The sequence below is a fragment of the Caretta caretta genome, chromosome 28, assembly GCF_965140235.1.
Source record: "Caretta caretta isolate rCarCar2 chromosome 28, rCarCar1.hap1, whole genome shotgun sequence".
Lineage (NCBI taxonomy): Eukaryota > Metazoa > Chordata > Testudines > Cheloniidae > Caretta > Caretta caretta.
Window position 1 is genome coordinate 14,530,510 of NC_134233.1, and position 16,035 is coordinate 14,546,544.

General features: G+C 57.4%; 2 protein-coding genes across 9 annotated transcripts in view; one reads left to right on the forward strand and one right to left on the reverse strand.

Moving 5' to 3' along the window:
- Positions 1 to 6,519, forward strand: part of LOC125628518 (butyrophilin subfamily 1 member A1-like) — a 41,269-nt gene extending 34,750 nt beyond the window's left edge. Inside the window, exon 11 of the mRNA XM_075124038.1 lies at positions 4,417 to 6,519. Coding sequence (XP_074980139.1) covers positions 4,417 to 4,976 — 560 coding nt within the window. The 3' untranslated portion in view covers positions 4,977 to 6,519. The remainder of the gene's footprint in view (positions 1 to 4,416) is intronic.
- The window catches only part of LOC142070329 (E3 ubiquitin-protein ligase TRIM7-like), a 31,691-nt gene extending 15,682 nt beyond the window's left edge, over positions 1 to 16,009 (reverse strand). For 3 of the 8 annotated variants that reach the window (XM_075124024.1, XM_075124025.1, XM_075124018.1), the window contains exons 1-5: positions 15,971 to 16,009; positions 13,080 to 13,166; positions 12,154 to 12,176; positions 10,726 to 10,841; positions 10,392 to 10,424 (exon numbers count right to left, since the gene is read on the reverse strand). In XM_075124024.1, coding sequence (XP_074980125.1) covers positions 10,392 to 10,424; positions 10,726 to 10,841; positions 12,154 to 12,176; positions 13,080 to 13,166; positions 15,971 to 16,006 — 295 coding nt within the window. In that variant the 5' untranslated portion in view covers positions 16,007 to 16,009. Of the gene's footprint in view, positions 1 to 2,482; positions 3,633 to 7,293; positions 10,094 to 10,391; positions 10,425 to 10,725; positions 10,842 to 12,153; positions 12,177 to 12,238; positions 12,570 to 13,079; positions 13,167 to 15,970 lie in introns of those variants that run through there. The other 5 variants (XM_075124022.1, XM_075124019.1, XM_075124021.1 and 2 more) reach the window with 5 other exon arrangements.
- Between the last annotated feature and the right edge of the window lie 26 nt (positions 16,010 to 16,035).

A 16,035-nucleotide genomic window follows, 5' to 3' on the forward strand; every position in this document is an offset into this window, starting at 1 on the left:
CTGGACAGGTGGCAACCCCAGGTCCAGTCCACACAACCCAGGAACACCCGGCTGAGCCGTACTGGTAATGACCCTACTTATACCTGGCAGGGACGCTGAGCGACCAGCTGCTGTGATCAGTAAGACTGTTAATGCCAGCCCCCGGGGCCCTGGACCCAGCACCAGAGCTGTAACCTAGTTGGAAGGGACGCTGAGAGCTCGCCTAGTCCAGCTCCCTGTACTGGGGCAGGACCTAGGCCATCCCCGACAGGCCTTTGGCCAACCTGTTCTTACAGTCTGTCGGTGATGGGGAGGGAGAGCTCAGTGGTTTGAGCTTTGGCCTGCTAAACCCAGGGTTGTGAGTTCAATCCTTGAGGGGGCCATTTAGGGATCGGGGCCAAAAACTGGGGCTTGAGCAGGGGGTTGGACTAGATGACCTCCTGAGGGCCCTTCCACCCCTGAGAGTCTATGATTCCCTTGGAGCTGGGTCCAGAGCTTCACTGCCCTGAGCGTGGGAAAGCGTTTCCGAATCTCCAGCCTCCGCCTCCCTTGCTGAAGATTGTGCCCAGTGCCCCCGCCCTTCCCACTGGGGGGTGTCACCAAGTGTGAGCACGGCAGTTTCCGCAGCGCGGGGGGGGGGGGGGGGGAAGCAGGGTGGGCTGGTTTGGCGGGGGGGGGGGGGGGCGGTGATGGGAGCTGAGACCTTTCACTTCCCAGTCACCTATCTCAGTCCAGCCTGAGTCCAGTTCTTTGTGGACAGGCGCTCACCTCATAACTCACATTACTGGCAACCTCACTGGCCGTCTCCACGGGGAGACCGAGGCCTGCGTGGGCCGCAGGGACGATCCCTCCCCAGGGAGAGGTTCCGGCAGGGGTCAGGGCTGAGCCCCATGGGGGGCTCACACAGCCGCTGTGATGTCCTTGCACACTCAATACGTGGAGCTCCAGCTGCCGGGTTGTAAGCACCACCTCTTGAAGCCACACGTGGGGGGCGGCGGGGGGCATGTGGGGTCAAGTGCCCCCCCTCCCGCCCCCAGGTCGGCCTGCTGCGGGGAGAGGGAGGAGTTCCCTTCTCCCGCCGGGCCTGCCCCCCAGCACGCTCGGCCCCTGGCCCTGGCGGTGGAGAGCAGAAGGTGCTGGACCAGCTGCTCCTGATGCAGATGCTCACGGATGCCTGCAGCGAGCGTAGTGGCTTCCTGAGAGAGCCTGGCTGGGGCGGCGGGAATGACCGAGCTCTCCCCCTGCCCCCACGGGTAACAGGGGAGAAGAGACAGGGGGCAGGGGGAGAGCTCGGTCATTCCCGCCCGGGCAGCAAGGGGCAGCCCGGGGCTGAGCTCAGGGGAGAAGAGACATGGGGTGGCCACGTGTCCTCCGCTTTAGACTGGGCCCCCAGTATGGGGAGGCAGGCGTCATCGGGCCCCAGCACCGAACTCACTGACGCTGCCCCGAGGCCCCCTCTCCTCCAGAGGTAGGGTGAGGGGGTTAGTACCAGATCCAGCACCTCGTCCCAGGGGCATCTTTGTATTTGCTGGGTGTGCAGAGCTCTCCGGGTGGAGACACTTTTCACGCTGACCTAGGAATCTCTGCCGGGAGGCCCCAGTGCCCAGGAGGCCAAGGGCTCTCGCTCCCCTGCCCGGGGCAGGGTGAAGGGAGGGACCCCGGGGCTGCTGTTCCCCATCCCAGGAATTGGGGGGAGGGTACGTGGACACAGACAATATCCCTGCCTGCGCGGTGAGGGGCAGACCCGGTTCTCCCAGCGGGTGCAGGCGGTCAGCACCACAGGGGCAAGAAGAGCTGGGCCAGGAGCAGAACCGCTGTCAAAGCTCAGGGACCCAGAGAAACCTCTTCCTATCGGGGCCTGCAGGGCCTGTAAACTCTGGGAGGAGTGTCTGGGCAGCCCCAGCCTGGAGCAGCTGTTCGAGGCGTGCACGAGCCCTGAAGAGTCATGGGGAAGCACGTCAGCCCCATAGGCCAGAGATCTGCACGGAGGGGACTCACACACGCTGCTGGCAAAGCCGGGGCGCCTAGATCCTCGGGGGGGAGCAAGGGAGGTTGTTATTATGGAGCCTGGTTGTGACTCCAGAGCTAAGGCCAGGAGATGCTTCCCATATTAACCCCAATCATCCCGCCTCACTCCTTCCCTCCTATAATGTCTCCTTAGCGCTCTCCAGCCTGGGGGAAATCTCTGGATATTTTAGGCCAATCTGGCTGAGTGCAGGGAGAAAATCAAGCGCTCGGCTTTGAGCAAAGTCTCGTGTTTTGAACACAAAGGGTTCATCTCCACAACCCGCGGCAGGGACTCTCAGAGCTGGGGCGACAGACCTGGGCTCCCGATATGGCGGTAATGTGAGGGGTGTAGGCTTTGCAGCTCAGGGAGGGGGTTCACCGAAGCATGCGAAGTGAGATCTTACATGAAAGCCAGCCTGAGCCCAAACGTCTACACAGCGATCTTGAGCCCCACGAGCCCAAGCCTGTCAACCCAGGTGATAACCACGGGGAGTCCTTGTGGCACCTTAGAGACTAACCGATTTATTTGGGCACAAGCTTTCGTGGGTAAAACCCACTTCATCCAATGCATGGAGTGGAAAATACAGTGGGAAGAGATCTATACACAGTACATGAAAAGATGGGAGTTGCCTTACCCATTCCAATGAGACAATTCAATTAAAGCGGGCTAAATTCACTGCCCTGGGCAGTGTAGATGAAACTGGCTGCAGAGTCTTGGTGGGAAAGTTCCCAGCGTGACAGGCGAGGGGCGGGCCTGGCCGCTTGTGGTGACTGTAGGTCCAGCTGGCATGGGGAGTCCCACTTCCCCCCCCCGGAACAGGAGAGTGGGGAGAGGGCCCTGACCTGCTCTTCGTCGTCACACGGTCTGGTCTGTGCTCAGACTGGAACCAGTCACCTGGCGGGGATCCCTTCAGCGTGCCAGGCCCCAAGAACCCACACAGTTGCCCGTGGCCTCCAAAGCGCCAAGACTGGGCCAGCGGCACCAGCGATCTCTGACTCCCTCCGTTGCTCGCTGCGGTGAATCCAGCCCAGCCAGATCGCTGCCGGAGGCTTGTTCTGGGCCCTTTCAGGGCTCCCTGCTTGCCGTGTGTATTCGTGGGGACACAGGCAGCCTTTGCAAAACGAGGCCCTGCTTTGAGCAGGGGGTTGGACTAGATGATCTCCTGAGGGCCCTTCCAACTCTGATAGTCTATGAGTCTATGAGGGGGCCACGCTGCAGAGTCTGGGAGCCCTCAGGCCAGCACAGAGACGTGCAGCTGAAAGCAAGTGTCCATTCAGTACAGCCCAGAGCCCACCAAGCTGTAGTGAACCCCATGTTCAGGCTCTGTCTGGCCTCCTTAGTCCGTTCCCAGGTCAAAGAACCCTCAGCTTCCTCCAGAAGCCAACACTTTATCCCCCCATCTCACACCTTCACTCCTTTCTTCTTGAGCTGGGGTCTGCTCAGCTTCCCCGCGAGAGGTGGGAAAATCCATCTGCCCCTGGGTCTTTGGGTGTCGGGTGTCAATGTCCTGGTTTTCCATTGTTTTCTCTGATTTTCCATTGATACGGGGAGAGCCTCAGCCAGTCCTTTTCCATGGCCCCGTCAGGCTCAGACAGCCGGGTGACACACGCCTCCTGTGTCTCGCAACTCAGTCCTTTCTCCCCCGCTGGGTAGTCATGGAGAATACGGGGAAAGTGAGGCACAGATGGGAGTTACAAAAATATTACAGGTCTCAGAGTAGCAGCCGTGTTAGTCTGTATCCGCAAAAAGAACAGGAGGACTTGTGGCACCTTAGAGACGAACCCATTTATTTGAGCGTGAGCTTTCGTGAGCTTCAGCATTGCATCCGAGGAAGTGAGCTGTAGCCCACGAAAGCTCATGCTCAAATAAATGGGTTCGTCTCTAAGGTGCCACAAATCCTCCTTTCCTTTTCACCTGGTCACGGTAACAAACCAACCACACACGGCCTGAAGCAACGGAGATTCCTTGGGGCCTGGCTGTCTCTCACCCTCGCCCCCACCACCCCTGGAGCATGCTCCCCCTTGGCACCTGCCCCTCTCTTCACCCCCTGCCTCCTGCAGCTTGGCCCTTCCCTCACCTCCCTCTGTCCGCCTAAGACCTGCCCCTCTCCTCACCCCAATCTGCCCCCTTGCAGCTGAACGTCTCCTCACCTTCCCTCTGCCTCCGATTTACCCCTCTCCTCTTCTCCTCCCACACTGTGGCCCCCTTCCCCTGCCCCTCAGGTGCTAGCCCCTTCCCTCCTCTGCTGCCCCCAATGCCTGCCCTCCCGCCACCTCTGCCCCATCGTTCCCCTCAAGTTCTCTCTTCGGAGGAGGCCCTGCCCTCCCCTTAATGCACAGCAACCCTGCAACACTGAGCCATGGGAACTCAAGTTAATTTCCCTTTGATCCCAGTGACCAGCCCAGCACTGACTGTGACTTTCTCCCCAGTGGATGTGACTCTGGATCCCGACACAGCAAATCCCTACCTCGTCCTGTCCGAGGATCGGAAACGGGTGCGACACAGAGACAAGCACCAGGATCTGCCTGACAATCCTGAGAGATTTGATACTATGGCGGTTGTCCTGGGTGCTGAGGGATTCACGGGCGGGAGGCGTTACTGGGAGGTGGAGGTCGGAGACAAAAATGTCTGGTCTCTGGGGGTCTGTAGGGAAAATGTGAGCAGGAAGGGGCATATTCTATTTGTACCTGCGAATGGATACTGGACAATATGGCAGGAGGGTGATCAATTAAGGGCCAACACCTCCCCCCCGACTCCCCTCCCCGTGAGTGTCAGGCCCAGCCAGGTGGGGATTTTCCTGGACTATGAGGCGGGCGAGGTCTCGTTTTACAATGTGACTGACAAGTCCCATCTCTTCACTTTCCCTGACAGCATCTCTGGGACGCTCCGCCCTTATTTCAACCCTGAATACAATAAAGGGGGTACAAATATGTCTCCCCTGATCATCTGCCCAGGCCCAGCTCAGGCCAAAGGGAGTATCTGTCCCTGAGAGTGACACCCGCAGCAGAGACTGTCCCCTCCCAGCACTGACCAGCCCCCAGGCCTGTTCCCCTGGGGGTAAAGGGCATTACCTGCCTTTCTCCTGCCATCCCCTCCCCTTTCAGTTCTCAGCATCAGCTGGGGAACGGGAGGGGGCAGAGAAGTGGATGGGGGATAGGATTGCCAACCCCCCCAGGATTGTCATGCAGTCTCCGGGAATTAAAGATTAATCTTTAATTAAAGATTATATCACGTGATGAAACCTCCAGGAATATGTCCAACCAATATTGGCAACCAAGCAACCCTAGAGGGGGAGGTGGCTGCAGGGGCAGAGGGGTGTATGGGTGCCAACCTCATGGGTGGCTGCTTTGGCCAAGGGTGGGGAGGAGGCTGCAGCAGCAGGAAGGGAAGAGCCCAGATCACAAGATGTGCGGGGTGGGGGAGATGAGAGAGGTCTATAAAATCATGCCTGGTGTGGAGAAAGTAAATAAGGAAGTGTCATTTACTCCTTCTCGTAACACAAGGACTGGGGGTCACCAAATGAAATTAAGAGGCAGCAGGTTTAAAACAAAGAAAAGGAAGTATTTCTTCACACAACACAGTCAACCTGTGGAACTCCTTGCCAGAGGATGTTGTGAAGGTCAAGACTATAACAGGGTTAAAAAAGAACTAGACAAATTCATGGAGGATAGGTCCATCAATGGCTATTAGCCAGGTTGGGCAGGGAGGGTGTCCCTAGCCTCTGTTTGCCAGAAGCTGGGAACGGGAGAGAGAGGAGGGATCACTTGATGATTCGCTGTTCTGTTCATTCCCTCTGGGACACCTGGCCCTGGCCACTGTCGGAAGACAGGACGCTGGGCTAGATGGACCTTCGGTCTGACCCAATAGGGCTGTTCTTACGTTTAGTCCCAGTGCTTTATGGTGTCTTAGAGCCTCATTCAAAGCAAACTGAAGTCAACGGGAGCCTTCACCTTGAATTCCGGGGACTTTAAATCCATCTCTCGAGAGTAGTCCAGCTGGGAATTCAGGAGGGTCTGGTTTGGGAATAGATGTTTGGGAGGAGCTTGGGCAGTGGGGAAGTTCAGGTTGAGAGGGGTTGGTTCATAGAGAGGTCTAATCTGGTTTGAACTGGAAGGGTCCAGTTTAGGGATTTTGGTCTGGGGAGGGATGTGGGTCTGGTCTGATTTGGAGGGTTGGCCTGGTCTTTTGGGGGCACAGCTGGTCCTGATCCTCTTCTGTGTGCCCCTCTGCCGTGGGGGAAGGGCAAGCAAGTCTAGTATGAATAACAGTATCAATAAAATGTATTAAAATGTTTATACCTTTTTATTTTAAAAATATTTTCAATCGTTTTAAATTCACCCCAATTTCACACACAAATGTAATTCAAGCACTGATCGTTCCTATGAGAAATGTGAATGGTGAGATAGTGGGAATCATTTATTTTATGTCCACTTGTGTGTGTATCTTTTTGCCCTCGGGCTACCGCTGCCGGTCCCCTCGTGGCAGCCACCTCCGTCTGCAACTTCGACGTGTAAATAAAACCTGTGTACCTATGTGCTGTGTCAAAGACAACTCCTGTGTCCATCTCTGCGTAACCCCATGGGCTACAGGAAAGGGACCAGAGGAGTTGGCATCCACTGATACGTGGGCCTGCATGTTGTCATGGAAGCCGCGTATAAGGTTGATTAGTTTGTCTGGGCAGCCAAACTTGGCAAAAAAGCACCAGACAGACAAGCATCTGACACAGTCGAACACCTTACTAAGGTCGACAAAGGCAACGTACGAAGGCATTTCTTGTTCAGAAGCTTTCTCCTGTAATTGGCGGAGGGTAAATAGCATGTTTGGCCTGAGGTTGGTACTCACGTTCGTCAGCTATTCCAGAGGGGGGAACTGAACCTGGGTCTCCCACAGCTCAGGTGAGTGCTCTAACCATGGGGCTAAAAGTTATAAGGCAGGTGACGTGACCAAACCCACCTCTTCCTTCCAGGAGTTTAGGCACCTGACTCAGCTTTGTGGCTCTGTTATTTTCTAGCTGCCTAAAAGTTAGGTCCTGTGATGCTCAGCATTGCAATGCCTAAGTCCCCTCTTATGCTGCACCCTGTGTAAACCAGTCAGCTCTCCGCAGAGCACAGCTGAGCAGTTCCTGATTGACATGGATGTGTACAGGACAAGAGACAGCACAGGCTGGATAGTGACATATCACAGTAAAACCCAAACTCTCCTCCTAGAGGCAAGATATTCCCTGTGGGTGCTGGGGGGACACACATCCCATGACTCTACCTCCAGCAACTGGACCTAGGACAGTAAAGTGGAAGAAACAAGAAGAATTGTTTGTAATGTTTTATTTACAGCAAGTAGCTGGAAGGCAGGAAAGTAAAAGGAGCTTTAATAACCCTGTTAGACCAACAATAGTAGTCTCCCTACGGGGTGGGGAGCAAGCAGATACAGGACACAGTGTTGGTACAAAACTAACCTTACTCACTCCACATTCACACCCCAAACATACTATACCAGAGTCCAAAGGTATAAGAGAAGGGTTATTTGGGGGGGATGTCAGAACAGACTTTAGGTCATTTCACATCACGCGTCTCACGGGCGATTTCTCTGCAGAGACGTTTTAGACTCTCGCGCTGGGGAAATGCTCGGTCACTCCAGTGTAGACCCCCTCCCCTCCCACCAGGGCTAAACCCACTGAGACCCTTTAAACCTGATATTCCCCAGGACGGCGCGTTCCCCCAACAGAGGGGGGACTATGCAGAGCTAGGGACCAAGCAAAATCTGTCCAGTGCTGAGACAGGAACTGGATTTGAGCAGGTTTCGGAACCCATGGCCTCTCTCCCCACTTATTCCTCCTCGGTTTTTCTTTCCCCTCCTGGCTCAGAGACTTGGTTATTGTCTATTCCTGGAGGCCTTCCTTATCCTGCAAGAGCTAATGCCATTTCGGCTTGACACTCTGCCTCATCCCCATCACTACAAAACACGGGTGGGGTATCAGTCTCTCGGGCTGCGATACAGACAGAGCAGCGAAAAGGTTACCGGGCCCAGCTTCAGGCTGCCTAATATCTAAGCCCCTTCGTTTTCAGTTTAAACCGATTTTTCCGAAAAATAAAGCATTATTCATTTTTTTTCTGGTTGCCACCCTACTTTTGTATCATTCAAATACGCAAACAACAACTTGTTTTGTTAGAAAAGTACACTCCATTAAGAGACATAGATGCATTCTGAGAATACATGAGTCTCTGTGTATACGCAAAGCTGCCTGTTGAAGAAAGGCTCCGTATTCGTCGTGAAGATACACACAATAAACAAACAGGCATGCACGCCCGATCTGAAATGCTTGCACATCTGAATGTACTGATCATAAATGATCTGGAGGATGGGGTGGATTGCACCCTCAGCAAGTTTGCAGATGACACTAAACTGGGAGGAGAGGTAGATACGCTGGAGGGCAGGGATAGGATACAGAGGGACCTAGACAAATTGGAGGATTGGGCCAAAAGAAATCTGAGGAGGTTCAAGAAGGACAAGTGCGGAGTCCTGCACTTAGGACGGAAGAATCCCATGCACCGCTACAGACTAGGGACCGAATGGCTCGGCAGCAGTTCTGCAGAAAAGGACCTAGGGGTGACAGTGGACGAGAAGCTGGATATGAGTCAGCAGTGTGCCCTTGTTGCCAAGAAGGCCAATGGCATTTTGGGATGTATAAGTAGGGGCATTACCAGCAGATCGAGGGACGTGATCGTTCCCCTCTATTCGACATTGGTGAGGCCTCATCTGGAGTACTGTGTCCAGTTTTGGGCCTCACACTACAAGAAGGACGTGGAAAAATTGGAAAACGTCCAACGGAGGGCAGCAAAAATGATGAGGGGACTGGAACACTTGAGTTATGAGGAGAGGCTGAGGGAACTGGGATTGTTTAGTCTGCGAAAGAGAAGAATGAGGGGGGATTTGATAGCTGCTTTCAACTACCTGAAAGGGGGTTCCAAAGAGGATGGCTCTAGACTGTTCTCAGTGGTAGCAGATGACAGAACAAGGAGAGTGGGGGAGATTTAGGTTGGATATTAGGAAAAACTTTTTCACTAGGAGGGTTGTGAAGCACTGGAATGGGTTCCCTAGGGAGGTGGTGGAATCTCCTTCCTTAGAGGTTTTTAAGGTCAGGCTCGACAAAGCCCTGGCTGGGATGATTTAGTTGGGGTTGGTCCTGCTTTGAGCAGGGGGTTGGACTAGATACCTCCTGAGGTCCCTTCCAACCCTGATAGTCTATGATTCTATGAATCTCACGCCCATCACGTACACATTTCAAGCTGTTAGCAGATACAGGTTTAAAGATTTGACACACTAAAACGGGAAGAAAATGACAGGCTCTCTCAGAATGCGTTTCAGAGCACAAGTATTCAAAAGTTTTCAGAAAACCAACCCAGAAGAAAAGGATGAAGCTGAGTGTATATGCTGCCAACAGCGTGGCCCCGTTCACTTCATCAGATGCATGTAGCTCACGAAAGCTTATGCTCAAATAAATTGGTTCGTCTCTAAGGTGCCACAAGTCCTCCTTTTCTTTTTTCATATAAAACGTAACACTCTCTTCCCATTCATAGGCAACAGGGATACAAAATCATGAAGGATCCAGCACAAGGTTTCTCAGCTGGTGGATTGCAACGCCCAGAGGTTCATGACAGGCAGTCAGATGGGCCGTGAGATACTGACAGATTTACTATGATCTTAAGCAAAGAAAATTTCCCTCCCCCACTTCCTGGACTTTTAGCCCTCAAGGACAACTACTTTCTGGCAGCCTCTTGAAGCGCAGGCATGCAGGTTGTATAGGATCAAGCTTGATACGCGTTTTATTCTCACGTCATAGTAAATGTCAGGGGATCCCAAAGGGAAAAGAAGGATTTCAAATAAAGGGTCGCCGACGTGAAAAGCGTGAGAAACACCAACATTACGGCAGCTCCATCTCTGTTCCAGACGAACATTCAAAGCCAGTCTGCATGCAGTAAACCAACCTGTGATAAGGCCTTCAGTGGCCGGGCGGCCTACTGGCAAGATTGTCGGCCAGAGGGAGCGCAGGGGGACCTGGGCCCTCCCGCTCCACCAGGTCCCAGCCCAGGGCCCTGTGTAGTTGAAACCCTAAACAGGGGAGATGGGTGTCCTCAGGGTCTGGATATTTTGTCTTGGTCTCATCCTAGTTCAACCATTCGGGGCAGTTGTTCCTTTCCCCAAAGGGAAACACCTCCCCTGAGATCTGGATTCGCTCTGAATCCCCATCAGACGTCACATCAGGAGGGAATCAGTCACGGGGCTCACCCAGCTTCCCATTGTTCCACCCTTCCCAGGTGCACATCGGGGCTGGAGGCCGTGATGCCCTGTCGCGAACATGGTTATTGGTCTGAAATCTCCCCCCGGCCCATCAGAGACAGACACGTACCTGTGTCACTCCCCAGTTCCCGTTGCAGCGTCTCTAGGGGAAGGAGAGGACGGGAGAGAGGAGGATTCAGTCCCTCGCGTTCATAGAGAAATCCCCATTGGTTATTAATGTAACTGCTTTAAACTACGGGACGGGGACACAGACCGAGGCCCACAATGCAGTCGCTGCAGACAGAGCCAGCCCCACAAGGCGACTCCCATGGGGAAGGGCGACTCGCTGAGCTGGGGCTGCGAGATGGAGCCTGGGGTCAGTGACATCTCGAGAGTCCCCGACTCCTCCCCAGGGCCGGGGTCGCTCTAACCAGAGGAGACGCCACCCCCAGACTCCCACTCACCTTTGAATCCCCGCAGGACCTGCTGCAGGACGGCACTTGTCAGAGAGAAATCGCTGAGCCTCCTCTCCAGCTCCGCAAACCCCGGCTCCGGCTCCCGAAACACCCCGTCCTCCCTGCTGGGGAAAGAGGGAGGGGTGAGAAATGGGCCTAGATGCCCAGACCCTGAGCCCAGCAACCCCCAAACTCCAGCAAACCTGGATCTGTGTTTTGCAGCCCGGGATGGGCACTGTTCTAGTGAGTCACCTGCCTTCAGCCCTGTGCCGGCCACGGGCCCAGAGAGGTGGGACACGGGGAAACACTGGGGCACGGAACGGAGACAAGTTCAGGAGCTTTCTCCGGGACGCCCTGGTTCTGTGGGGAGCCGGGCCACCTCCCACACTCGGATATTCCAGCAACAAGGGGCTCCAGCACTGGGATTACATGGAAAGGGAGGAGACACAGACCAAAGAGTGGGTGTGTCCCACAGACACAGCCCAGATCTCCAGCAGGGAACGAACGTGGGCCCTTAAACACCACAAGCCCTGAGCCCTTCAGCTAAACCAGTAACCCTGGGGTGTCCAACTCCTTTGGAGGAGAGGGCCGTATTCCACTTTCCGTCATGGTCAGTGGCCCGGGGCATCTATTTAGGACTCCGTCCCCCACCTCCCTGCGCAGCAGGACACCCGCTGCTCTCGGTGGGACACCCAGGCGCGAAGGACAAGGGGAGACGCTGCCCGGGGAACAGGAGATAACACTGCTATTTACAAAGTCCTTCACTGTCACAATCAATATCACTCCAACTCCCACACACCCCTTTATGGCCCCTGCTATTTCTACCCTTCCTTTGCCACCCTCCTTCCTCTAGTTATCTCTTGCTTCCTTGTCCTTGCGTCTCTCCAAAGTCCTCCCGAAGACAACCCTCTATTCCCACCTCTCGAAGGCTTCATTCCCACCTGCTCAAGCGATTAGCCAGGGAACACTGAATGTTGACATCAAAGTGTCGGCAGGCCAACGAGATTAACGGAGGCCAAGGGCATTCACACCCCTCTGAGCCGCTGTTTCAGGCTGTCTACAGACTCAGGAAGGCAACATTTTCTCCATGTCCATTTGGGAGGGTTTCTTTGCAACCAGGAGAGCTAGAAACTTACTTTAAAAAAAAAAAATCGAAAGCTGAGATTCTGCACACTCTGAAGACGTGACGTGGCCCCATAAATACGTCAGACAGCCTGGGTCTGGCCCCTGGCCCATATGTCTCACAGCCCTGGTGGGACGTATCAGCCGTCAGAGACTAACAGGCTCTTCCCCTTGCTGAGGCAGCCACGAGGGGACACAGAATCACAGGCTCTAAGCCCGCGTGTCACGCTGCAGGGGCAGGGGGACGCCCTGTATTCAGTGCGGTTAGCAGACCTAACACGCCATGGGGGGAGGGAGACAGAGCCCAGGACTTACCTGCCCCCAGAGCTCCCAGCACCCTGGGAGGGGCAGCAGCCGCTGAGCCAGTGCTCTGCCCCTCCCTGTGCCTCAGTTTCCCCCTTTCTCCCATAGGGATAATTGCCCCGACCTCCCTTTGTAAAGTGCTTTGGGGTCTGCGGCAGATGCTCCTACAGGAACGCTGCGTGTGGTCATTGCAACGACAGCCTGACCTGCAGGGGTTGGCTCAGGGACTGCTGCCCCTTCTCTCCTCCCCACTCCCCGAGCAGGGAAATCTCCCGGGACACTCGGCAGGCGCCCGCATCCCTTCTCTGGGCAATGGCTCTCTCGAGCTCTTCCAGCCGGGACAGCAGCCGCTGCTCCTGCTCCGCCAGAAACCCTCGCAGATCCCGCCACTCCCAGACCATCTTCTGCCTCTCGGCTGCCGTCCGGCTCTGCAGCCACAGGGAGAGGGCGGGTGGGTACCGGGGGAGACCCATAAATGCCCCTCCCGGCGGGTGGGGGAGTTATTTCCCAGAGCGCGGGATCTCTTGCGCTGGGGGACGGGAAGGTTATTTACCCCAGCAAGGGGGACGGATCAGGGCAGGGGTGAGCTGTACATCGCTCATGGGGGGAACTTTTCTCCCCAAAACCTCGTCCGATTGCTCTGGGCCAAACCCTCCATCTCTGCAGCCGGCATTTCCTCCCCATTCCCCCAGGTGCGGGAAAGGCTCCCCGGTCACTGTGACACGCAGACAGCCCGTGGGCAGGGGCTCTGGGCTCACACAGACTGACCCGCTCCTGCCCAGCAGCCTCCCGCACCCTATGGGCACCATGCCACCCCCGTGTCGGACCCTGGGCTCCGGTGGGGACGGGTCCCTGGCTGAGGCTGGCAGGCCGGGCCCTGCATTCGCCGTCACTCGGGGCACCGGGATCCCTGGCGAACCTGGGCCCTGGGCACCTACCAGCAGCTCCTGGCTTTGCCGCGGCTCCTCGGCTTCGGCTGCTTCTCTCTCTTTTCCCAGAGGGGCCCGACGCTCTCGGGGGGGCTCCTGGAAGAAGCGGGGGAGGGGGGTTACACACTGCTGCAAACGGCCTCACAACGGCCCGATTTCAGGGCCTGTCCTGCCCTGTCGAGCCCCTGGGACTCAAGGAGACTTTTTTTCCAGGTCTCATTCAACCTCCGTGAGGACAATCTGGGAGGCGATGGTGAAATGGGCGGGGGGGGGAGGAGATTTTCCAGAGGAAACACAGAACCCCGTGGTGAAGTGACAGGGGTGCAGGCCGACCCCCAAGATAAAAACCTGCGATCTGACCTAATTTGCTCCCAGTAGCCGTTACTCATGAGGAAGTTTGTCCTTATTTGCCGACTTGCCCCAAGTTGCTACCTCTCCCCTTTCCCGTCTTCTGGTCCGCGGGGAGCAAATTGGGGGTACCTCGGTCACAGGCTGATGCCTCTGACATTGTGCAACTCTTCGGGCTGCATTGGGCCCGGGGGCCCTACTTTGGCCATCCCTGCCACCAAATTACAAATCACAGGAGAAAAACCACAGCCAAGTGCGACATGAGAAACAAGCCAGATGCCAGGGCTACGACTAGGATCGACCGACTTCGAGAGATTTCCCAGGCGTATTTGTGATTAAACTATAAATTAAACCCCACCCGTATCTGCACAGCGACAGGACGGGTACGCGAGGACGTGCTAAAAGTAACGAAGAGAGCCTTTCAGAAAAGGGATCGGTAAAAAGGGGCAAATGGCTCTTGCAAATGGAGCCCAAGGAAGGGAGCGCCATTCAGGGACTCCCAGCAGCCGACCAGACAAATCTGGGACCCGCGCGGAGACTTTACGCTGCCGGACGCCCTGATCCGGGAGTCTTTGTTTCTGAGGGGGGTGTATGCAAAATATTTCCCTGAATCCAGTCCCTGGCAGCCCCCCCGGCCGGTGACGGCAGACAGGGGCGGCAGTGACTGGCCGGGGGGGGCCCGGGCCTTGAAGCACCCGCCCTGGGCAGCCCGGGCTGAGAGGTGCCCTCTGGGGGAGGGGAAATAAAAAAGCCCCTCTGCCCCCCCCATTATTGCCAACACGGGGGGCTCAGCCCCACCACGGTGACTCTCCCCCCCTCCCGCCCCTGCCTGGGCCGGGTTTTACCCTCTGCCAGGGCCTCGCCCCGCCCCAGCCGTGACTGTGCCCCCCAGCCCCCCCTCTCCGAACCCTGCCTCCAGCTGCTGGGCACCTCCCAGCCAGTCAATTGCCACCCCCTGCTCACACCCTGGGCGCCCCCCTTCTCCTCTTTTTAACCCCCTGTAAAAAGCGGGACACAGGCTGGGATGGGAAGTAAGGGCAGGGAGAAGGGCGGAGGGGGGGGGCCGTGGCTTCAGCGGATGTTACTGAGCACGCGCAGCACAACCCCAGTAGCAAATTCTGCCAGAGAGCAGATTGCTCCCCCCCAACCCACTTCAGACGCTCCCACGGCTCCAGCCCCAGCCCCCAAAGCTCCCACAGGGCCAGATCTGAACACGGACCCTCCCCCCACCCCAACACCCCCAAACCCCCAGCTCTGCCCCCCACCCCCCAACAAACTCCCAGCTCTGCCCCTCCACCATCCCCCCAGCTCTGCCCCCCACCCCCCAACATCGCCCCCAACCTCCCAGCTCTGCCCCCCACCCCCCAACATCCCCCCCAAACCCCCAGCTCTGCCCCCCACCCCCCAACATCCCCCCATCCCCCCAGCTCTGCCCCCACCCCCCAACATCCCCCCAAACTCTCAGCTCTGCTCCTCCACCCCCCAACACCCTCCCAAACTCCCAGCTCTGCCCCCCACCCCCCAACACCCCTCCAAACTCCCAGCTCTGCCCCCCACCCCCGAACATCCCCCCAAACTCCCAGCTCTGCCCCTCCACCATCCCCCCAGCTCTGTCCCCCACCCCCCAACATCCCCCCCAACCTCCCAGCTCTGCTCCCCCAACATCCCCCAAAACCCCCAGCTCTGCCCCCCACCCCCCAACATCCCCCCCAAACTCCCAGCTCTGCCCCCCAACTAAACACCCCCGCAAACATCCCCTGCTCCAAGCAACATCCTGGCCCCAGCACCAGCCGTTCCCCCCCAGCCCGGCTCTGACCCCCAGCTCTGTCCCCCACCCTCCAACATCCCCCAGAACCCCCAGCTCTGCCCCCACCCCCCAACATCCCCCCAAACTCCCAGCTCTGCCCCTCCACCATCCCCCCAGCTCTGCCCCTCCACCCCCAACATCCCCCCCAAACTCTCAGCTCTGCTCCTCCACCCCCCAACACCCCCCCAAACTCCCAGCTCTGCTCCTCCACCATCCCCCAGCTCTGCCCCCCACCCCCCAACATCACTCCCAACCTCCCAGCTCTGCTCCCCCAACATCTCCCCCAACCTCCCAGCTTTGCCCCTCCACCCCCCAACATCCCCCCAAACCCCCACCTCCCAACATCCCTCCAAACCCCAGCTCTGCCCCCTAACTAAACACCCCCCCAAACATCCCCCTGCTCCAAGCAACATCCTGGCCCCAGCACCAGCCGTTCCCCCCAGCCCGGCTCTGACCCCCAGCTCTGCCCCCCAGCCCCCAACATCCCCCCTAACCCCCAGCTCTGCCCCCCACCCCCCAACCTTCCAGCTCTGCTCCCCCAACATCCCCCCAAACCCCAGCTCTGCCCCCCAACTAAACACCCCCCCAAACATCCCCCTGCTCCAAGCAACATCCTGGCCCCAGCACCAGCCGTTCCCCCCAGCCCGGCTCTGACCCCCAGCGCCAGCCCCCGGGCCCAGCCCGGGCTCCCCGCGTGTCCGCCCCACGCGTGTCCCCGCCCGCTCCGCGCCGCCCCCGGCCCCACCGCGCCGCTCCCGGCCCCGGCCCCGGCCCCGGCCATGGCCCCGCCGCGGCGGACTCACACAGGGC